General features: G+C 39.9%; 1 protein-coding gene across 2 annotated transcripts in view; it reads left to right on the top strand.

Annotated features, from left to right (window-relative positions):
• PCCA (propionyl-CoA carboxylase subunit alpha) overlaps positions 1–24,329 on the top strand; it is a 291,871-nt gene that overhangs the window by 262,143 nt on the left and 5,399 nt on the right. For both annotated transcript variants that reach the window (XM_080377685.1, XM_080377686.1), the window contains one exon: positions 13,290–13,430. In XM_080377685.1, coding sequence (XP_080233811.1) covers positions 13,290–13,430 — 141 coding nt within the window. The remainder of the gene's footprint in view (positions 1–13,289; positions 13,431–24,329) is intronic.

A 24,329-nucleotide genomic window follows, 5' to 3' on the forward strand; every position in this document is an offset into this window, starting at 1 on the left:
AGATATGCAACTATGGCTGTCTTACACTTTACTGCTAATATTCTTTCCAGTTGACTGGTTTTCACCTTGCGGCCAGTGGATCACTCCTGGTCATCTCCTGGGGTAGAGAAATTCACTGTGTGATTAACAACAGATGAGTTCAGCTTTCTTGTGAATAGTGGGTTTGTTTTTCTGAAGCAAGGAGCCCACGGTTAAAGAAATACAACCAAGTTCACTAGTGACTGAAATGAGTGCACTGCAAGTTGCATTTCACTTTCTTTTTAAACCAGCAGAGAAATTAAACTGGTGGCCCTGGAAAATAGCTCTTGGGCCTAAACGAGTAATAGCTGCAAGTGTAATAGCCCAGACCTACTGTAGGTTGTCTAAGCAATCATTCTGTTGTGTTACACTCAGAAGAATGCTGGTGTGAGAAATAAACATAATTTAGATACATAATAAGATAGAACAGATGTATAAAATGCGTCTCTAAAAGAATTCATATAATGGCAATTGCAAGTATATTTCCCAGGGCATAAAAAAATGATTATTCAGTGAAGTGAAGAGTAGGACTGATAAAATATTTATTCAAAGTCCTTTTTTACTCAAAGTCTTTGAGTTTCATTTGCATTTAAAGAAATATTCCTAGCTTTCTTTCTCCCCTGTTTTCATTAGGATTGTCTGAAACTTGATCACAGTTTCATGTGATCCTTTAATTGTTATGTCAAAAATTGAGTCAGGAGCAGAGATGAAAATGCAGAGATCAATATACTCCGTGCTCTGAATGCCTCACAAAATCTTAGTCTAATAAAAGAAAAAAATACTAAATCACTTTAACTAGCAACTTCAAAATATTGCCCTGAGGACAGAGATTAAATCAATTAAGAAGTAGTGGCCAATGCTTACACACTAATAACTGGGGAGGTGGTTATGAGTTGTTAACCTAGGTGCTCTAGCCCAATGTTTCTTTGGGTGATTGCATCCTACTGCCCTGTCAAGTGTAATTGCATATGGTAATGTTCATCACTTCATTTCCAGTCCCAAATCCACTGAATGGTGTTGCTGTTCACTGGTAAATGACTCACTTCTTACCTGAGCCTCTTAGGTGAGTGTTAACGGCTTTGGGCTAAGACAGCTCAGTTATGAATTGTCTGACATGTATTTGGCAATTATTAACTTTGTATCTGTGTGAGTGAAATATTTATAAATATAAGCCTGTTTTTGAGATAGCTGCTCCAATTCATCAGCACGCATAAGCGATGTGTTTGACTACATGAGTGCTTAAAGCTGAAAATAAGAGGCTAGTCTCTCAGAGGTTTTTTTTTTTCATTTTTTACTATCCATTTGATCTCAGATTTTCTGTTGTTTTTTTTTCTGTCTGCTCAGCAATATTTTGTGTGATGTGCAATGTCAGTTGAAAAAAAAATATAGAAACGGTCTTCCCTGGAGCAGAACTGGACCTGCTTTACTGACTTCTGGGTCACATCTGGACTTGGAGGAGGAAGTAGCTGTATTACTTGGTTCTGAAGAGCTGCAGTAGCAGAACTCTAAACATGTATTTTGAACCAGGGAGGAGGATAGAATATAAGTACCTTCAGTGTTAAGTGACAGATGATCAGGGGGTTGTATTGCCATGTTGGATTTAGGTACTGCATTTCTGCTTAAATGTCCTGCTTTGGGTACGTAAGTCTTCTGTTGGATCTAGACCTTAGATATTAGGAAAGATTGTCATGTAAGGTTCAGATTATAAAAGCAGTCATCTGTAATGTAAAAGAGCACCTTAAGTTGTATGTGAATAATGCTGTTAGTAGTCATAGATGCAACAGCATGTATTTCTGAATTACAAAGGTTACAGAATGTGTATGTATTGCTAATGTAGATATCCATCCTAATGCCGTGAAATGATCCCTGGGAAGTTAATGGTAGGAAGCAGATATAATACTGGTGCTGTAGCTGCACTATTGCTGAGGCTTTCATGATGATTTAGTATCCAGAATAATTAAGAAACATAATTAAAAACTGTTCTATTACATATCATAGAGGTTACTGAGTTTTTGTGGATTTTCATAATCTTTCCATCAGTCTTTTTTGTTAATTTTATTGTACCTGAAATAAAAATTAAGTTTCCTTAAACTGAGGAATGAAGAAGTAGAACACAACTTCCCTAGTATTATTTAGTAGTTTTTCACCAGCCCCACCCTGAAGAAGACAGTAAGGATGAGGGATTCATTTTTCAAACAAACAATTTTTTTTCCAGGCAGGTATGTCCATACTAACGTGCAGTGCGGTACCTGGCTTAGTTCTTATTGAATTGAAAGTTCTCACTAAATTATCTTGGGTGAGAACATGAACTTAATGAAATCAGTGGGACCGCTGGCAGAGACAAGCCTAGGACAAAATCAGAGACAGGATTTAAAGCCTCTCTATCTCTAACCTGAACAGTAGTGCTACTAAACCCCCTGAATCAGTTGCCAGTCTGTGTAATTGCTGTGGTGTGAGAGCAGAGTGGCTAGCAGAAAGACATAGGGAAGATATTATCACACAGTTTATGCAGAGGTGCACCATCTTAGGTGGCTTGAGTTCTCAGACATGTAGTCACTCCTTTCTCACAGCTTCTCCTCATGACCAGCTAGGCTCCTGCTTTGAATTTTGAGTTTGCAATGGCCTTACAAGCGCATCTGGACTTGCCCAGGTTCAAGGGGCTTCATATGTTAACTTCCCTAAATCCGTATTTCAATCCAGAGAGCTTTATAAACTAAATCAAATCTCTGTGAAAAGGCCTTGGATTCCTACGCACATTTTTCTCTGGTGGTAGATGTCATTGTGCTACCTGCTGTACAAAACAAAACAGAAAGATGCTGTGGCTTACCAAGTAGTATTTGGAAGCACTCCAAGGCAAATTAACAGATCAAGCTCTAACCAGTGCTTGCCCAACCATTAGAAAACTTTGTAAGCTGTGAAAGAATGCAGTTTGCTCTGCAATTTTCTCCCTATGAAACATGCAGACTAAAACCATTTTCACAGTCAGTGGAAAATAAGACCTAGCTAAATGTTCTGTGTGGTTGCAGGTAGCCTCTCAGTGAATGGAAGGCTTCTGTGTTCTGCTTTTTCATCCGTTTGAGTGCCAAAAATAGTGCTGAGCTTGAAGGGAAGAGGAGTCAAACATTTGTTATTCCCTGGCCACCCAGAGCGGGAAAAAGAGTGATGTCTAGAAATTAAGTGGCATTTGCTTGACATTTCTGTAAATCAATTGTACTCAGTAGTTGTGGGTTGTTGGTTTTTTTTCTGGAAGGGGATGTGTTTTGCCCCAAATGAGACAGTGCTTTTCAAGAAGTACTTTCTTACTGAACAACTTGGAATTTGTAGTTAACCAAAATGAACCAGGCTGAAAAACAGTGAGTGTCCTGCAGGTGTTGGGGTGCTATATAATTGGTACTATAGTTCTACATGTCATTTTTGGCTTTTCCCTTTTACAAGTCGTTTCCTTGGTCTCTAGTCAAACCAAACTCTACAGGTTGCTTTTGCGAGCCCTGTGCAGTTCACTATCAATAGACTTGCTTTTCTATGGTTGTGAGAATCCATTACTCTCACAAGTTACCTTACTTAGCAAGACATACAAACAACCTGGTAGTCACCTGTGGCTAGTGCAGTTCATTGCAAACTTTATTAGTTGGACATCTGCGTAACTTTTCTCAGACAGGGAACTCCAGGACAGTTGAACCAAACTTCTCCCTGAAAGATGTCAAAGTCTTGGTCGTAGGGATATCATTACCACTACCTACAGCTGCTTTCCAGTTATAAGAACAGGAGGGCAAGCGGCTACTAATGAGGCAGCATATTTTAGTTTTCAGAATACTGAGCCTTCCTAGCCATTTTGTCTATGATACAATTGAAATCTCAGGGCAAACAAATATTCATTAGATGTAGGTAATGGAGGTTCTAAGTGGCAACACACTTTGTCTTGCCTGCTGCCACTGGGTCTGCTCCATCACTTTCTTTTCCTGCATGCATCTTACAACAGTGGTCACTGAGAGTTGGTTGCACCCTTTTTTTTTTTTTGGGGGGGGGGGATGTTTTTTGTGGGTTTTTGTTTTGTTTGTTTGTGGGATTTTTTTTGAGGGGGAATGTATTTTTAAAAAAAAAACAAAACCAAAAACCTGTCCCATTTTGCAGCCATCTGCTTGTTCTCTGCTACATGATGAAGAGAGAATTACATGGATCTTCTCAGTGGTTACGTTTTCATTGTTATATAATAAGCAGTTCGGGTGTTCTTGCCCATTTAAAATTCTTGTAGAAGTAAAATATTTTGAGGTTTTTTATTATTACTACGTGTTAAAACCCACTGTATTGTATAATGGGGTTAGTTATGTTTGACCATGCTGTTTGTACGTAGCTGATTAGATACATTTTTTCCTATTCCAGATCATATTCCATATTTAGGGGGTTTGATTTTGTAAACACATAGGCATGTGATTTACCCTATACTAACAACGAGTCCTGATGGCTACGGTTGGCCTGCTTACATGTGAAAAAATAAGGAAAAGCCTGCAGGGGTGGGGCACATTTCAGAAAACAAGTAGTTGCTTTTTCTTGTGCAGATTTTTTCATGTATTTTTTCAACAGTATTTATCAGAGAAATATATGTTATTTCAGTAGGAGATTCTGGTGTTTTGAAACAAAAAAGCAAGTTACTAATGACATAACTAAGCTATTTTCACAAAGTTGCAAGTGTTGTGGCAGGAACCTGTTTCTATCCAACCCGCAGATGAGTTGAGGCAGTAAGTGTGCGTCATACGTATATTCTACATGTGGTACGCAAGGCAGTTCTCCTGACTTTTTCATTAAATGGCAGATATAAAGTAAATGTTTGAAGCATAAGCTGACCATATTTGAAGCATGAGAGTGATGAAAGTGATGCATTATGTCACTGTAACATATTGACATTATCAATTATGTGTTATTAAACAGCTTAGCTAACTGAATGATTTACCTTGTGTTTAACTGCCTTTTTCAATTAAAGGTAGCAAACGCTGTAGAACTGGGGCATAGCCATAGAAACCATATATTTTCTCCTGTTAACACCAGCACTGCTGACATGCAAGTGATGGGAGTGTTGGCGTTTTGCTGCAGGCTCTAATGGGCTAGTTTAAATGGTCTAAAAAAAGTGATTAATGATTAGGAGCAGGACTGTTACACAGCTTCACAGCTCTTTTCCTCAATGCGTTTCCATTTATGTCAACTAGCTGCACACTTGGGAGGTGTTATTTCAAAGTCGTCAGCACAGGGGTTTTTTTTCTACTGCCATTTGTTTCTATTTCATAGGTCCCTTTGGTTGGCCAGATATAACTCTGTAAGCTTCAGTGATAAAGGAGGATAATTCACAGGCTTTGTATGCCTGGTGACCAAAATCTAACTGTTGAACTCTACTGTCATTTCAAAACAGTGAATGCTGTCTGTAACATCACTCTGCTGGCTCCTGTTTGGAGTATTGTGTTGGAAATAATTTAAAGGTTCCTCTCAAGGTAATTGAAGCACTTCGTCAACCAATATGTGATTGTCTTCTGCTATTCACTTGATTTTGTAGCAAGCAGTAATTTGTACATTAGTACTGCTTGTTTGGAATGGGTAACTGTCCACCCCTAAGCCCCCCTTGTATACATGGATAGACATATACATATGTATTTATGTATATTTCTTTGGGAACTGAGGCTGATAACCACTACTGCAGCACTTTAACCCACCCACCCCAGTAATAATTAGCTGCCATTAGTAGGAAAAACGATTAGTTCCACAAGAAAATTTAAAAAAGGTTGGAAAATTCAGCATCTCACTCTTTCTAATGAACCTTAGGACAGTGAGATACCTGGTAGCTATAATGCATTCTCTTTGCTCTTCTAAGCTAAGGCGGTATCAAACACTGAAGAGTAAGGGGAATTGGACACTCGAGGGGAAGATACCTTGTATTTTTTGGAAGTTTATTTCACTGTGCTAAAAGATCTTAGGGCTCCTGACTGAAAGTCAGCATTTGCTCTTAAGTATCCTGTTGTGAGTGAGGGAAATCTATTTTCTTAGAACAGGATGTTGGGTAGTATTTTAGTTGCTAGCCTTTCGTTTTGGCATTTTGTTAGTGATCAAAGTATGAAGCTAAGTCTTAGCAGTGTACAAATTTAGCCGAGTTTTCTGAACAAGAAGTTTTTTTAAAAAGTTTATGTATTAATTTGGGGGCAGAGAGGAGATGATTAGAGTTGCAGTGACATTGGCTCCAGTATGTATCACTAGAGCCGCTCTTCTGCAGAGTAAGTTATGCCAAACAGATTTGTAGTGTCTGTAGGGAGAGGGGCATGGCTGGAAGGTGAGCATGTCACCCAGCTGGCTTGTCCTTGAGTGTGGTGCTCAAGGTGGTTTTCTAGCACCTCTTCCTTTTCTAATGCTGGTTTTAGCCGCCTTTGCCAGGACACCAAGGCTGAGCTGAGGCAGGCACGCCGGAGGTTCCTTCTGTGTTTGTCCCCTGGCTTCTCAGTAACTTTGACTCGATTGACTTCAGCCAAATGTAGCAGAAGGGGAATGCTCCTAAAAGCTTTTTGTCCAACCCATTTTGTGAATAGAAGGTGTCCGGTTGGAGGAGGAACTCCGTGTGGTAGGGAGTGTGGGCAGAGTGTTTGGTCAAACTCACAGTTTATTTAAGGTGAGGGAATCCACACTGGGGGGTTCGGTTACAAATGCCCCCGAGACTGTGAGGCTGTTCTAGAGACGACAAACAACTAGAAACCCCATCAGTGAGAAAGCAGGCTTGGTTAGTCCTGGTGCTGGCACAGCTACTTGTTACTTCTGAGAGATTCTCCGCTCCTGCTTGCACCGTTTGTGGAGGGAGGTTTTTCACGGGTTTTCTTGCCTCTGTATATGCATGGGCTATAGAACATCTGTAGTTGTTACTACAGATGTGTAAAGCTGCTTCCCTTTTTCCTCCTTATTTGGGGATATTTAATTTATCAGTAGCCACTTGAATGTCTTGTTGTTTGTTTGTTTGTTTGTTTGTTTAGCACAGACACGTTTTCTGTTTTAAAGAGCTTGCATTTCTAGTCTGCAGATGGGTCAGGGGAACATCTGCTTTGGATAGTTTACGAGCGAGCGTTACTTATTAACTCAGGCTCCCAAAATCCGGGCAGCACGATGCCTATTCCCAGGGCATGCTTAGCCTGCTACTACTTGTCTTTTGGAAGTGTGTGTGGAGGTTCATTACCCACGTGTATTCTTCAGTTTTCTGCTGGGCTTGGTTTCGCTACTAAGATTCTGTTCTGAAACTGTGATGTAAAATACATCTTTTTTCTAAAGCGTTAGTGCAGTGCCACACTTTTCCCCCTGTAGTTCATGGTAGTACTGCTTGTGGGCAGGTTTCAAAGGAATCTCATCTCCATATGGTTTTACTTGATAATCCTTTATCCACCATCTTCAGCTCTCATTCCGTTGCTTTCTTGCCTGTGGCTACGTTTCTATCTCTGCATCAATTAGCACAGTGATTTATACAACAAGCAAGCAGTTTAGAGGTAATGGTACACAATTAACATCTCATTCCACCATAAAGGGTATGCTAAATACCCCAGTCACTGCTTTCTCTGCCTGGAATTGAAATAAGTGTTTGTCCTAATTCATATGCTATCTGATGTGAAGTGGGCCTGCTTTGTACGGCACTACACCATTAATCTAATTATAGATAGCTGCAAATGAAGTGCTGTCTGAGCACTGAGACTGAAGAAAATAGCGCTTTTGTCATTTAGCATGACTCTGTGAAGCAAGATCGCACTTTACATGGCAGCATGGCAAAATGGAAATCTGAATAATATTGCTGCCTGTTGCATCTTTTCTAATTACAACAGCGTTGTAAACACAACTGTGCGCGGATATAAATAGAGCTGTAGATACGCTGTCATGTGGGTTGTAGGAGAAAATCCTTAGTGTGCTGTTGTATTAAATGATGCATCCTGATTGACAGCTACCTTGAGACTGCGCTGATGGAGTTGTCAAAGCATTATGCTAACAGGCTGCTCCAGCGACTGCAGCTGTAGCAGGCTCCTCTGCTCGCACGGCTCCCTCCCTGCTCCCTGCTCATTTCACCTTGCTCGGCTGCATGCTAGCTCCAAGAGAAGGACATCTCCAAGCTTTCAGCCTGTACGTTTTTGATTCTGCCTGTTCAGCCTTAGTCTGAAGTGGAGGGAATATGTTTTTGCATGGCTTTAACCCTTGTTAGGTTTCTCTGGAGTGTTAATTATGTATCACACAAGGAATGGGAAGTGGGAAATGTGGCTGAATTACAATTCTAATTAAGTTTCTGCTGCTGGAGCGTGTATCCGTGGTGGTGAGGCGCCTCTCTTTTGTCTTTCCCTTTGGCTGCTACTGAAGGCTCATGATTTTTGTGGCTGTTCTGTTCTGTTTATTTGTTGGGGTTTTTTAACCGTCTCTGTGAGCGTGTTGAGTGTTTGCTCCTCCATTAGACCGAAAGTGCTGTTATTTTGTGCAGGTGTTAATGCCAGTCCTCACTACCACCCTGTGGAAGTAAATTAGCTCTAGAACTCAGAGCTTGGAAAAAAGCCTCTGTGATTTGCAAACTGTCATTTATCATCTTGTTGAGTGAGAAATCCTTGACTCTGAAAGAAGGTGGTGCCTGGCACCTTCGAGTAATATGGAATGAGTATATCACTTTCCTGTTTCGATGCTGTGGTAATCTAAGCAAGGGTATGGTCCCGATGTTAAATGTACATCGGTTAACAAAAAAGGCAGCATGCTCGTTGTGTTCAGCATTGGAACGTTGCTTAGTCTTGCTTTGAACGAATACCGAATAACATACTCCTTGTGAATGTATGACGTCAAACCGCAGGTGACAACAGCTAAGTGACTTGAGGCAGGGTGCAGATTAGGAATGTTGAAAGGAAATGATGTGATCACAGTTAATAAATTTCACTGATACCAAAAATGAGACTGCAAGGTTAGTGAAAATGCTGAAGATGCACAGTAGACAGTTTCTCTACTGAAATCTGAGCAACATGAGATTTTCACCCTTCTGACCAGAAGAATGACAGACGTTTGAAAAAAATGGCTGAACATTTAGGTAAAGCATACTGAAAATCCACATCTGGTCAGCAGTCCAAACACTGCCATAAGTAACATATGGGTAGTGATTGCTCTATAAAATCTCCAGTGGAGCTGGAACATTTACAGCTTCTGGAGACATTTCAGGTGTACAGGGAAGATCATATTTAATAAACTAATGTGAGATGTAACAGAGTGCAGTTTTGAGCGTTTTACTGAAGGTTTACAATATTCTGTTGTACACGGAAAGAGAACCACATCTGTGCAAACTACAGAATTTGTTTTTAAACAAAGATGGGGTCAGATGTGCCCTGGCCACCTTTTTTGTAGCAGCCAGTCTGCTGACTTGGGGAATCAGTACAGTATATATCTACAAAACCCAAGGTATAATTTTCATTGTGTTTGCTTTCTTTTCCCCCCATTACTCCATTGCACTGCTATTATTACACCTTTTTGTTTTCTTCTTTTTTGTCATGGAGATTTGGTTGTAAGAAGTAGTTTTGCATTACATAAACATCCAGTTCATTTGGTGGGGAGGCAGGACTGGATATTGTTACCCTTAGAAAAATATTCAGTACCATCACTTTTCCCTGCTATAGTTTTTGTCAAATAATTGTGGACTCCAACCGTCTTGTGGAAAAGAAACACCTGTTTTCTGTGCCATCAAAAGCTGTACAGCTCCTTTTGGGTACCTCTTTATTGACTTGACGTTGGCTGGCAGAATTAGGCTTTGAAACCCTGCAGCGTGGAGCAGTGGCTGGTGACAACTACTCATCAGTGCAGATCTGATGGCTAGCAGGTTTCCTTGCTCTGAGAGTCCACCCGCAATCTATTTATGACTCCAACAGATGTTTCTTCTGGTTTAGGCCAGTGGAAACCTTCTGGTCCCTATTCCTAACCCAAACTTTACAGCCTACCCCAATTTACACCCCTTCTTTCTCCCATCTCCTCCTCCTGAGGATAAAGGACGAAAACCTGAACCTCGTCTGCACATGGAAACTTCTGCTTTGTATGTTCAGCATTGTCCTCACTAAATCAAAGGCATAGCAGCTGTGTTAATCATGTAATGAAAAAATACGGAGTATTCTGAATTGTCTTCATTGCAGCAGCAGCACTGGCAGGTGTTGTTTGAGGTAGTCTTCCAGAGGGTGTTGGGGCTTTGGCTGCACCTGGGTTAGGTGAACAGCCCCCCCGTGCGTGCGCACACACCCCCCCACCACACCCCCAGCTCATCCCCAAGAGACAAGAAACAGCCTTACAAAGGGACATTTCTGTGGGTATTTAGTGGGGTCCAGCCAGCAGCAGAAATACATCAAAGGTAATCTTAAAGATGGAACCTTTCTTTGCAACTTTGTCTTTTTATATTCTGAAAAGGTCATTTGTGAACCAACTGTGCCAAAAAAGGCCTTTCCCCAGAAGTTTACTGTTGATATTTTTTACTTTTTGATTACAGTAACTTGCTTATCCCCCAAACAGACTAAAGAACAATAAACAAATACAAAAGGAAAAGGAACAGTTCATCAATAACAAAGACCAGCGTTTTAAAGCTTTGAGAGTACTGACTCTTACATCTCACTCCAAGCAAAGCAGGAGTCCTGCAGAGAAAGGAATCTGAAAGATACCAAAATTATAAAGATAGTAAAAACAATGTTTGCTAGGGATATTTTAACTTGGTGTGGAGAACTGAGCTTTAAAGTGCAGCATACAGAGGAACATCTTTTTTTCCCCCACCGCTGTATGTTGTGGAGTGCTTAGGGAATTCTGTGTTTCAGTCCCTGCGAAATGTTGCAGCCTAGATGGATGCAGAAGGTCTAGCTTTCACTTCAAGTTTAGATTTTGAAATTGGGCAGCTCAGAAGTGTTACATGTGGCTTAAAAAATGAAATGGCATCTAAACCTAATCCTTTGAAATCATGTCAAAATAGTCTCTTGCAAGAGGCAACAATACAGTCCACAAATCTAACTTATTTCTGTGTTCTTCCTTTTTTTTTTTTTTCATTTTCAAACTCTGAGTACAAAGAAGACACTAACCATGGATACTGAAACTGTGCAATTTGGTGTAATTATATTCCCCCCCATAGATTTAATGAAGGACTTTTAAGTACAATTTATCTTTGATAAATAGTCCCTCTGCACAGAATGTTTATTAGATTGACAGCAGAATACACTCTACAAGCTTTTTTTCCTTGCCACTTATGACTCAGATGAATTTTAATAGGAGTAAAAAGCTTTTATTTGCACAGTAATTTCACTTAAGGATCATATCCTTCAGAAACTGGCAGACACTTGTATGTCTTGATTGCAAAACAGACACTCAAGAGTAAAGAAACATGCATAAGATGTTATTATTTGACTTGTCACACTGCTGCAATTGTATTTGCAACTTATGTCATCAAATCTCCTATAGGCATCACCTCCCCTCTCCTTACAGCATACGTGCAAGTGTGCATACGTGCACGCATATGCGCGCACACACACACACACACACTTTACTTTTAGAGAAAGAAACTGCAAGGGGCACGCTGCATTGAATGTAGTTGCTTGTGCAGGGAGAGAACTCGCTGTATTTTGGGTTGGAGATGTGTGTGCCACAGTCTTAATTGTCATGATGATGCCTGCAGGAGGCTTGGAGTTAGAGCAGCTTTTTGCATACAAAATGGTGCAGGTTTCCCTGTGCCATATCGCTTGTAACCAAGGCATGTGTCTGGGAATGGGTTCTCAAAGCTTTGGGTTCCCCTTACAGCTTCAGGGAACATTGGTTGTGGCGTTTTATTACATTTACTGGGGTGGCAGTGGCAGGGGTTCGGTTCGTGTAACCATTTGCTTGTATTTCTGGTTAGAAGCAGGTATTTCTAACTGAATGGCTGCACTGTTCGTTGCACGTAACCCGGCGTGTCCAAACGCCATTTATGGAGGATGATAATCCTCTGTTGCGTTGTTTTAATTTGGCTTTGAAAGCTGCTTTTTAAAGATGTCATTGCAGAGTTAATCGCCTTTTGCATGTATTTCTAAGTACCTTGCTCTGCTCTCTACAGAAGCAGAAGGTAGAGTCCCCCTTTACCTTCACCATAAGGATATCGGATTTTTTCTGTCTGTGTAAAAATGAAAAGTAAAGACATTTAATTGTTAATAAAACAATAGCTAATTGTTTTGGAGGAAAACATACTGTTCGAAGCAAGGTGTTGAACTTTACATCAGCAAAATACACATTTGAATTGTAAATGCCGTTCCTCCAATGCTGATTATTAAAACCTTTGTTTAAATTATTGATGAAGTGCGGAGCTGGTCTTCGCACAGTTGGCCTGGGTGAGGCAGGAGTTTCACGCAGAGACCGGCTGCCATCTACTGGCTTTTTGCATTCATTGTCAAGTGCGCTGGGACGAAGGTGAAGGCCATCTGTGTCGGTGCAATGAATTATTTGTCAGTGATCACAAGTTTTTGAAAACCGAAAGCCCGCGGCTGCGATTAGTGAATGCTCATACATGTTTTCCGAAAGGTTTTGTTCAAAGCGGTGCTCGCAGACGCTTGAGAGTCATCGTATTCTCTTCCATTTCTAATTGCTATACAACTAGAGAAAACATTCTTTTTTCTCAAGGTAGATAACAGCTGCTGAACCGTTTTTATTACAGATAAAGTATGTCCAATACAACCACAACGCTCCATCATTCCATCTGCGCATGAAAAAATGGAATTGAAATGGCTTAATATGTTTTAATCGCAAAATCTAAGCAAGTTACTGACTTCAGATGTTGAATACATAATAAAAAATGTTTAAAAAGTAAACATAATGTTTAAAACCAATCGTGTCATTGAAAATCTGGCAGACTTTCCCAAAAGGTCAATTTCCAATTCAGCACAGCACTGGAAATGAAGCCCTCAATTTTCCTTATCCATGTGCATAATGTGCAGTAAGCATAAAGGTATTTCTGGTTTTTAAATTTGTATCTCCCCTCTTTAGCCCCAATTGTTAAATGAACGTGGCACTTCTTTACTGTACTTGATTCTTTCCTTTCACGCAATCATTGCCGCGGATTGGGGTCGCATATTTTTCTTTCTACATCCTGAAAATAAAACTCTGAAAAAAGATTTCAAACAGTGATTTGTTAGACACTCCTGTGAAGAACAGATAACAGAAGTAGTATATAAAAACATGCCATAAAATATTGCAGGTTATGGAATGGAATTCACCAAGGTGCAGTTTTCTAAAACATTCCTCTTCCTATTCTTTAGTACAAATTACAAATACTGACGAAGGTTGCTGCAGAGCTGAGCAAGTACATGCCAGAGAAAGCAGCAGAGGACACCTCCAGCATTTTGAGATCTCCCATGCCTGGAGCAGTGGTGGCAGTTTCTGTCAAGCCTGGGGATACGGTAAGAAATGTGATCTATATATCTGCATTTTCATTATATATTCCACACAGATTTCTCCTTGGTGCAGCTGAAACTACAGGTCACAGTTTGGGTTTTTTACGTCACCTGTAGAATAAAGTATGCTGAAGGATGTGTGCTGCTTTTCATTTGAGTTACAAAAGCTAATAAGAAGAACAATTCAAATTAAACTGGCTTTAAAGGGAAAATTTTAAACTGGGTACAAGTCCACAGCTGAAACTCTGCAAATAGCTTGGTTTTGTATCACAAATGCCTTGGCCGGGGAAAAAAATTGTGTTGTATGTGCTTATATGTGCATGTAAGTATATGTAAGTATATATATGCTGTTAGTGCTAGTGGGAGGGGATTGTTGATTTTCTGCCCTGAAACTATGAAAATATTACTAAACACAAGGGACAGAAGATATTTAACTTTCTCTGCGCCCCTGCACGCACCCACCCCCCACCCGCTGTTGTTTTTTTTTTTAAGAGTCCTTGTGTTAGCATTTTGCAAGACACATGAATTTCCTGAATTGGGAATTCTATGCTGGGGATTCCCAGCTTCTTACGGCAATCCTTTTGTCCTGCAGAAGGAATAAACTTGCCATACAGAAGGGCAACAAAACATGCTGTGGCTGTCCCGGGGTTTTCCAGTGCTTCTTACCTCACATTGAGCTGGAAGCGAATGTAAATACAGTGCTTAGAGTTACATATAAACACCTACTTGAACTCAGCTTTGTATGAAATTCTACCACGTTGTATCATACTTTGCGGACACAGGAATATTTGAATCAGATTGTGCAGATAAAAGTACTGTTGTCAGTTAAATGATGCCATAAACACGTATGTGGCACTTAGATATAAACAGAAAGCTTTAGTCACAGTCTCTGTAATCTATGGCAGTGAAACCTAGATTTTCTTAAGAGATGATGCGGAAATGGGATCGAGATCTCAAGTCCAAAATTAGCACTGCACCTAGTGTGATGGTCATCAGTCGTGCTGGTAAAGTCATTTGTTTGCTTATATCTTGCTATGATGCCACTTTTGGTTTTAGAATATATGGTTTTTTCTGCTTACAGAGAGGAGGGAGTCATCATGTTAGTATTAAAGATCTGTAGGTGCAAATGTTTGGATTAATGAAATAAAGACATTTCTAAGAAAATAGAACTAAGTGCAGCTGAATAAAAAAGAGCAAGAGAAATTCTTTTAGCTTCTACACTTAGTTTTCTGGTTTTGTGATCTATACACGCACACACACACTGTTTATACCTTTAAAACCAGCAGTAGTCAATTAAAATTAATCACTATGTCATTGTTTGGACAGAGAAATCTGTGATTTCTGTGTCTAGGCAGTACGAGTAGCTATGTGAGGGAGGTCTTAAGCAAATACTTTATTTTTTGCAAAGAATGAAGGGAACCATTTTTAAGGCAAGAATTTTGAGCTTTTTAAAATTTATTTAAGATTTTTTTGACAAGTTAATTTTGTAAAATGTTACCAGCCTTCTTGCCCTGAAGAACAGTTCTTGTCTTGAAGGAACAGAACCAGTGAAGAAGGAGGCCAGAGCCAAAGAGATTTTAAGTAAATAAATAAATGAACCTCCCTCCACAAATCCACAAGTGGTGCAGTGCATCAGAGCATAAGTTGTTAAATAATGTGTGGAGATTTCCCCCCACACACACACACACTTCTCTCCTGCAGCTTTTTGCTGGAGGCACTGAGTGGCAGAGCATTTGAACGGCATAATCTACGTTCTGCTGACCTGAGCTTGTCAATGCTAATTGTGTGGCTTTAATTGCGAAAACACATTTGCGTTATTGAAAAGGGTTTAACTTAAATCCTTCCTTTTCAGGACTAGTGTCAAAACGTTAAAAAAAAGCAGGGCAGGATGGGAGATGAGGGTAGCATCAGCTATCGGCACTGAATAAGCAGTGGGATGGTGTGATTCAGATTACATGTCTTGGCTGTCCGTCAGTAACCAGCTCACTCACTACAGCTGTTCAAGGCGTGATGGGCAGGGAACTGTAGCTCCCTGATAAATACAGCTCTTTTTGTTGCACTGCTTGGGAAAAGTCCGATTTCTTTAGTGTGCTGGAGAAATGGGAATTTATGTAGCTCCTGTTCTGTGTTCGCAGCTGGGTTTGGCACCTCAGATTTGCACAGTGTGTGGAAACAGCACAGCTGAAAAATGGGTGAATGTGAGGTAGTTGTCCATCCTTCTACTCAGGTGTTGCTGCTGCTGCCAGCAATAAAGCTGCCTGGTTATTAGCTACTCTGAGATTGTTTTCTCCTAACCTGTGGTCTATGCTAAACAACATTAACGCAGCACAGCCCCTGCAAGAGCGCTGAGCTCACAGAGAGATGCTCTCGGAGCGGGCAGTAGCAGGGGGAGCTGGGCTGCCATACCCCTCCTTCAGGTGTAACTTTACAAACGGTGGAGAAACTCCTAGAGAGAGACATCTCATCTTTGTCTGAATGGCCACACTTGCAAACTCATGTTTATTGCCTGTGGTTCAGCTAAAGGGCATCACACCCGGTCAGGTAAAGCATATGGTGTTTGTTAGTCCCTCTCTGTGTCCTTAGCCAAATGAGAAGGCAATGCTGATCTCTGCGTTGGTTTTCTCCACTCGATGTGTCATTGTTTTTCCTTAAAGCATGGTGTTCTCATTTGGCTGCTGTTGCTGAAAAATACTTCGGTCTGATGAAGCCCCATAGAAGATTGTGTGAGCATCCTCTATCCAGCTGGTCTGATAAGCAGTTTTCAATTAATTTTTACCACAAGATACTGCATATACAAGAAATTTACTTTCTTTTGTCTCGAAGATGTTCTATAGGTTTAATAACAGTGGGGAAGTGCTGTTTGTCATGTAGAGAGAAGCAGGACTTGCAATGCTGCAATTTTTTTTAGCTTTTTAGTTACTTTCTTTATTTTCCTTCATGTGATCAGAAGACTGTAATTAGTTGTCACTCAGTTATTCCTGGAAACACAATGGAGGCACTCAGAAGCTGAAAGCAACATAAACAACAAAACAATTTGAAATCTGGCTGGCTGGAAAGAAGGCTAATATTACTTAGGGAAAGAAGATTTAAATTTAGCTGACGTTCCTCACGATAACGCAGTCACATTATATAGGAAAGGTGAGGGTGTTTGCACATTTACTTTCTAAGTAAATTGTTAACGATGAGTGTGTGCATTAGGATGAAATTTGGTTTGGGGAGAGTTACTTTTTGGCCCTTGGCACCATGGGGCACCAGAGAAACCACTGGGCTTTGAGTCCAGACAAGGGAGTCATTCTGTTTCTGCTGACACCGATGGCAGCACAAGCTGCCCTGCTAGCACACAGCAGTATTTTTATGCCAGAGTGTGGAGGTGGCACTGCACTTGGTTTTAATCTCACCACAACTACCACAGCACCATAAAAACTGCTAAAGCTGCACAAATTCACTGCTTTACTTAGAGGGCAGGAAACAGGCAGTCACTTGCAAATATTTCTTTTTGCCTTGAGTTGCTTGGCTTGGTTTTTGTGCATGTAGGGTTCTGTGCATTTGAGTTGCAAGAGCAAGGAAAGCCCAAGATCCTAATAGTTGGAGGGGTAAAGCAGTGTTGTCATGCCCCATTTAAAGCAAGCCACCCAAAGTGCTCCCACAGCTGATTCCCACTTCGGTAGTCTGAACTTTTCCAACAAAAAAAGACTAACTGTCCTGATTGCCTCGGAGCCTTTGCTATATTTTCACCTATGAATAAAGGTTTTGCTTTTTCAGTTTTCTGTTTGTCAGAAGTGCAAATATGTTTTTCTTTTAGCTGTATATTTCTATTGGTTGTTTTTCTTTTTTAATTAAATTAGGTAGAACAGGTGGCATTATTAATCCAAGAATTGGTCAGTAAGCTAACACCAGTGCTGGTGGGCTAAATCACTTTAATGATTCCCCCAGCCATAAATATGTAAATGTAAAACACCTCTGGGTAAACACCCCAGTGTTATAGAATCTTTGTAGGACTATGGCCAAAAGAAAAGGGCAGTTAGTTAATTTGACCTAAGTTTCTAAATTTCCTCTCTTCTTTCCAGTAATTGAACGATTACCCCAGGGTTTGGAAGTTATCATTATTCTAACCTCTCTTTAAATGGACTTTTCTCAGATCAAAATTTTTTATGATTTTGAATTGATGCTAGTGTAGCTATGGGTATTGATACTGCATAGAATGTTTTTTTTCTACCAAGATGTCAGCTGTTTAATATATATGCTAATTATCTCGCAGGAATTTCAAAATTGGCAACTCAAAGGCTGTTTTCTTAGTTGTATAACTTACAAAACACATTACTGTCAGTGATTCCATCTTTTAAAAACAACTGAGGAAGATGTTTTAAGCTGCATTCCAGTTCTTTTAAACTGCATTCCTCTTCCAGGTCAGTTGCATCCACGTTACTTCAATTTCTCTTGTTATTCTTTAGAAGAGTAGTTAAAAAAAAAAAAAAATTCTCCACAATTTTCCATTTCACAAGTCTTAGAAAGTTCTTGTTATGGGAAAACATATGTCTTGCTTGACCTCTACTGCTGAAATGCTCGCTACTAAAAAACCAAACCCAAACAGCTTCCGAAATCCTGTTTCTTAGTGTATTGTTCATTCTTGTGAAAGAAAAGGTGGAGTTATAAAGATACCTGTTGCTGTCAGCCAGTTGTGTGTTGTTTTAAGTCATATTTGCCATTCAGACCGCAAAATCTAAAAGCAGTTAAATAATTTTTCTTACACTCATCCTTACACTAGTTGGAATTTGTAACAGAGAAATAACAATCAAGAAAATATTAAAAATGTATTTGCTTAAGGAACAGTTTCACTTTTTATTTAGACGAATATGGTATCAATAATTTAGTAAGATATTCTTAAATAATATTTTTTTCTTGTGTGTGAACGTTTTTTTTCTTCTATTGTTGTTTTTCCTTTTTCTTTCCCTTTACCTCCTTTCCTCCCTCCTGTTCTATAGCAAACTCAGAGCAAACAGAAACTGTATTTTTCAGTTAAAGGGAGTTTGTAAACTTGCCCAGATGTGGTCACGAGCCTCATGCAGTTTTTATGATTCTGTGTATAAAATATTTTTTTGGGGTGTATTTTTGTTGGGGGGGGAAATTATTGGTAAACAGGAAATGAAAATGTTTTCACAGTTGTGAAATTTGAAGAGCAAAAGCATTTGAATATTTCACCATTCTTACAACACGAGGCTTCAAGTAATAATTGTGGTTACATTAAAAAAGTCCTTAACTATAGTAGCTACTCACAACATATTTATGTAATTTTTTTATTTGACTTGAATAGATTTTTCTTCTATTTTTTTTTTTTTACGCAATTGCACAGTCTTAAGATTTGTGTTCTAGTATGGTGTAATTAAGAATGAAATCTTACTCCGATGATGAGGTACAAATAGTCAATATTATCAGAGTTTCCTCCTAGGGGAAAAATGCTACCATCCTTTGAAAAGAATTAATAGTTTAGGTTTGGGTTTTTTGTGTGTGTGTGTGTGTGCGCGCGCTTTGCCTTTTCAAATGATAAGCAACTTTTTAGCTGTTACTGAAAAAGTTGACTGATACAGATTGGTGAGATGGAAACTAAGCCTTGCCTGGGGCTGAGTAGCACAAGAGTCGCCCCCAGAAGTGCTATGCCTGTGTATCACTTCCCCAGCACGCTGAGATCTGGGAAGCAGTTGGGGAAGTGTGTTTTGGATAAGTGGGAGTGCAATGACCAGTGGTGATTGCTGTCAGGGGGACATCGCTGACCTTTGGTTAGTCAGAGGTCACAAAATTTGGGATGTGTGATCTTCGGGTTCATTCATTAAAGGAGTGTGGCAAAAGAAGTTTAATAATGATTTGTCAAGTACTATTAATTGCTGCTAATTATATTTGCAGCTCTGTAGCTCCGGTTTCAAAGTTAATTTAGAAAGAAGGGAAAACCTACACTAATTATTTTACATGGTAATGGACAATGTCAAGGAATTTCAATTGCTGCTGATCCAATTCCTCTTGATTTGTTTTCCTGTTGAATGCTCACTGCCAGATTGCCAACAAGTCAGAAAGAAAAAAATCTGGGAAGGGAATGATAGCAGCATGGACTAAGTTTAAACAACAAATAAACAAACAAAAATCCCAGGATCTTCATAAGGGTTTTAGATAGTGAATGCACACTTAATTCACTGTTCAGTGGTTTTACAGAAGATGAATGTTTGTAATTATTTTGCAGAAGGTGACAAGAGAGGATAACTGGATTTCATATGGCACCGTCTTGCACTGTGCCTTCTTACTTACAAGGCTCAACAGGGACACAAGTCGCAGCATAGTGGAAATTGCGAGGATATTTACTGGTGTCTTCCCAAAGCTGAGAAAGGAGACATCAATAAAATCCAATTCTCACTTCACTTTTAACCAAATCTGAGATCGTTTGTGCTTGGGGCCGTCATTGTTTTTTTATTCCCTTCAGCTCCAAGAGCCTTAAAAATGTTATGCATCAGAGCACCTGTGTTCTAAATATAATGTTCTTAAAAATGTAATTGAGGGATTTTCACTTTTGTAGGCAAATCAGCAGGGTTGATATTGATCCATCTTTTTAGGGAGCCACAGTGCACCAGAAGGTGATACTGTAGAGGGCCCCGTAAACCCTCGGAGCCTTCTGTCTAATTTGGCAGAAAAACACAGAATGTCGGACAACAAAAGAACGATCCGATTCCATAAGAAATCTTCATCCCTCCCACCCCCTTTTCACAAGATTAAAAAAAAAGAAAAAAAAAAAAAAAAGAAAAGACTTAATTTTTTCAGCTGCACACAATGATTTGGTGCTCACTCTTGCATTGAAACAGTTGCTGTCAGAACAGGCAGGAAACAGTTTTCTTTTAATTGCTGAAATCATTCGGAAGTGCTTCATGCACGGCTTCTATACAGCAGATGCTGTGCATTAATTGGCCTGTGTAGGGCTGACCCAGGGTTCCTTGCAGCGGGCCCAATTTTAGGCAGAGGGTTTAAATAGCTTATTTCTTATTTAGTATAACCTGGCGTACATTATGAGTGCGTTTGCACATGGGGTATTTCATGGTCTGCAGTTTCTAATGTCATGTGGGTTTCAAAACCTGTGTTTCTCTGGTAATGTACTAGCAGCAGGTAAGCTCTAAATACCACCCATCAGGAGCTAATTTTTTATCCAGATACTCCAATGACTGATGAACCTGTCTTTTGTATGAATGTTCAGCACAGGAGAAAGCCATATGCCCCTGGCACTGGTTCCTATGCATTCTTTACAGTTTGTAGGGAGGAGATAAAGAAAAATCCAAACCCTTACGTTTACATGTCTTTTATTTAGCAGTTAGCGCTTTCTAAAATAGCTTTTTTTTTTCCTCTCTTTTTTTTTTTAATTTTTTTTTTAACAGTGAAAGGAGATTTAGGTCTTTTAAAACAATCTGACTACCACTACTCATTTTCTTTATCAAGAATATTACTGCACACCCTTAATAGGGAACCTTGTTTTGCTACTCCCCGTCTGTTCAAAACAGACCTTAGCCCATTAGAAGGTCCTCCCTTGTGTGGGAAGACCACAGCTGTTACTGTAAATCTCATCCAGTAACTGTATCACCCCCATTTTGTGGCTCTGAAGGATGAAATTGAGAAATGGAATACTGTGCAGTCATCCTTTACATCTCCAATTTTAGGCCTTTGCACATCATTTTCATGCTTTTATTCCAAATCAAACAACATTAGTGAGCAACACCACCCTGTGCTAAGTGCCTGGTGTCTAAGGCAGCACCTATGATCTTTTGTTTTTGGAGTATTTAGGATTTGGAGGGAAATGGAGGTTTTGTTGTTGGTGGATTTTTTTAATGTTACTTTTTTTAATTCCCTTTTTTCCCCCCTCACCAGATCTTTCCCAATCCCCAGAATTTCTGGGAAGCAGAAATCCAGATGGTAGCGAGGAGCCTAAGATGGAGGACAGTCTGTTATGCCTCCACAGAGGAAGTGAGAGCTCAGCACAGTTAACAAACACAACTTTAAAGAGGTTTCTGTTTCTTTAAATCCTTCCGAATAAAGTGGATCTAACTTCTTATGAAGGATATTGGGGGCTTTAATCAGAAATAAGAAGTGGTTTAAATCATTAGCACAACAAAGCAAACTATAAGCTTGAAGATAAAAGTCTCAGGGGAAAGAGTCCTCTGAAAATAAATGGGACTTGATAGATTTCCATATCATTTATAACTTCCCTTAATTACACTTGGAAGACTTGCCAGTAAAACTGGAAAATTGGCAGCCTATATCCATTATAGTAATTTTGCCGACCATGGCAAGCAGCTGGCTTTACTGGATTTTATTTCCCATCACTCACAATTAATCATCAGCTGGAGATGTCTGAAACTCCTCAAAACGTAGCAACACTGTGTGACATTCAGGCCTCCTTAAAATGCTGAAATCTGCTGAGTAAATGGGCCGAGTTCCCCTTCCAGCGAACTCATTTTGGTGCAAGGCAGGCTGCCGGTTAATGAGTGCCACTTCAATAATCGGATGCGAATGTGAACCCTGACCTCATGTCAAAGGAGAGGACGCAGCAAGCTGGATAAAAGATAGGGGATTCAGATCTGCAAACTTTACACCAATTAGACAGAGAGCGGGGAAATACATCAGTGCCGATTGGGTTTATCAGAAAGACTTGTGGGGCTTGTGACCATTTTGTAAGCCTAACATTGAAGACGTCCTGTCACAATCGTTAAGGCTTTATCAGATGATGCACAAAAGTCTGAGGAAAGTGTACCATATTCACAAAGATCCCATGGCAGCGATGCCCTCGGGTGCGCGCTGTCTTTTTGTGTTTCTGAGTTTTAAAGAGACCTATCTGGAAGCGCAGTTAGGCTTTGTGTTCCTCCTGTAGCTGCAATGAACACGGCGCGGGGTTGCTGCTTCTGGAACTCTACTTCCACCCCGTGTCGTGAGCTGCTTGGAATGGAAATGACTAGAGACAGTTCCCTGTCCTGTGTGTAACCTTTCAGCCAGCGGAGAAAACAACCACTGCGCGGTCCCCGGTTAGTCACACAGTGCTATTGACCGTTCCCAAATTCACATCGGAACTCTTAGCAACATCGAGATGTTCAGTGCCCTCCTCTTCAGTGATTATTTTCTCCCTTCTTTTTTTCTTCATTCTTTCTTTTTTTTTTTTTTTTTTTTTTTTAAATCTTTCTCCTTTCCAGTCTGCGGAGAACAAAACTGAAGACCTGCTTCAAACTGTGCCATGCAGAAATAAACTACCAAAATACAGACTGTGGGTCTAACAGTTAATCACTCATTTATTTTGATATTCCAAGCAATGTAAAGGTAGATTTGTCTGTAGCATAACTCTGTGAGAAAGATACCTTAGTTTTATTTCTTTTTTTATTTATTTAAAAGGAGCCCTTTTATTTTACTTGGTTCCAGTCAAAAAGAAGCCCTTTTATTTTACTTGGTTCCAATCAATCAGATTTTTTGTTTGATTTTATTTGCCTGTTTTGACAGATTGGGGTCATCACTGAGACCTCTCTAAATTGAAATGTAAAGATGGTGGTAAACCATCCACTGAAAGAAAGAAATTATACGATGAAAATGCAAGGCTAAAAATGGTCCAGATAAATCCTTAAATAAGTTAGAAAGCAAGGACTTGTACACATCACTGCGGTTTTCATTTGCCAGCTAAATAACAGGCAAAAGGATATGTGTAATTATGGAATGAAAGAAATTGGACAATGCCCAAAAGACTGAAAAAGAGAAAAGAGAGATACAAGTGCCTAATTTTAGGATTTGTCGCTTTGCAACACAATGAGTGGAGCTGTAAAGGTTTAACATAAGAACAGTAATTAAACTTCTGTGCTTAAGCGACACTTTCACCAAGGTAATTTTCAACAAATTGCACATCATCATAAGTACTGACACAGCATTTTCACACATGGTACCTGCTGAAAGTGCCTCCTTCCTCACAAATTAGTAAGACTAGATGTTAGCTGGACACTTTGTCTATGTATTTCATGGGTTGGGAGGGTTATGTCCTTCCCAGACACCTCTTCCTTTGTCATTAATCCAGCAGGTGTTACATAAAACACAAAGACTTTTATTTTTGATAAAGGGGAGAAACAGAGGAGAAATACAGATTCATGGACGTTTCCATCCCACAACTACTAACAGTTGCTGGCATTTGAGCACTGTACTTCAGGTCTGCAGAGACAATTCTGCACTTTTCCAGTGGATGTATTTCCAGAACTCTGTTTAGATAATTCCTAACTGCTTAATTTGCATTCCATCCAACTGATGAAGCCACGTTGCAGTTGAATTGCGCTGTGGCTCAAGAGAAGAGTTTCTTGTGCCCTTGAAATTAGGCCACCCGGTTCAGATCTGCACTCCTTAGCCTGTCAGTCTTCAGCAATCTTTAGTGGCCCATGTTCTTAGTGTTCTGATAGCTGAGTTTAACCTAAGGTTGGGAAATCTGTTTCTGAAATACACTATAAAAAATCCTCTCCAACCATCATTCTTGCCTTTTTTTGGGTTTCTTTTTTTTGTGTTTTGTTTTGTTATAAATAGAAGCAGATATTCATAGCTTACTCTTAACCTCAGAAACGTCTGGGAAGTTCAGAGCAGATGGAGGGAAAAGTGAGTGGTGAGACAGGGAGAAGAAGAAAACAAGCAGGGAAGGAAAGAGAGCTGCTGGGACAAGGCTACAGGCAGAGAGCAGGTGTGGAAGGAAGGAGACAAAAGATGGGGAAAAGGAATAGAGGAGAAAAAACTGGGGACAAAGAACAAGTTTTGGATACTATTCACTGAATTTGACACTGCTAATGACTTAAATGCTTGCCTGAAGCTCAGGGTGCAATTTCTGCAGGTGAGGTGTTGGGTGTTGGTTATTCTCTGTATCCGGTTAGT

The sequence above is a fragment of the Falco punctatus genome (genome assembly GCF_963210335.1).
Source record: "Falco punctatus genome assembly, chromosome: 2".
NCBI lineage: Eukaryota > Metazoa > Chordata > Aves > Falconiformes > Falconidae > Falco > Falco punctatus.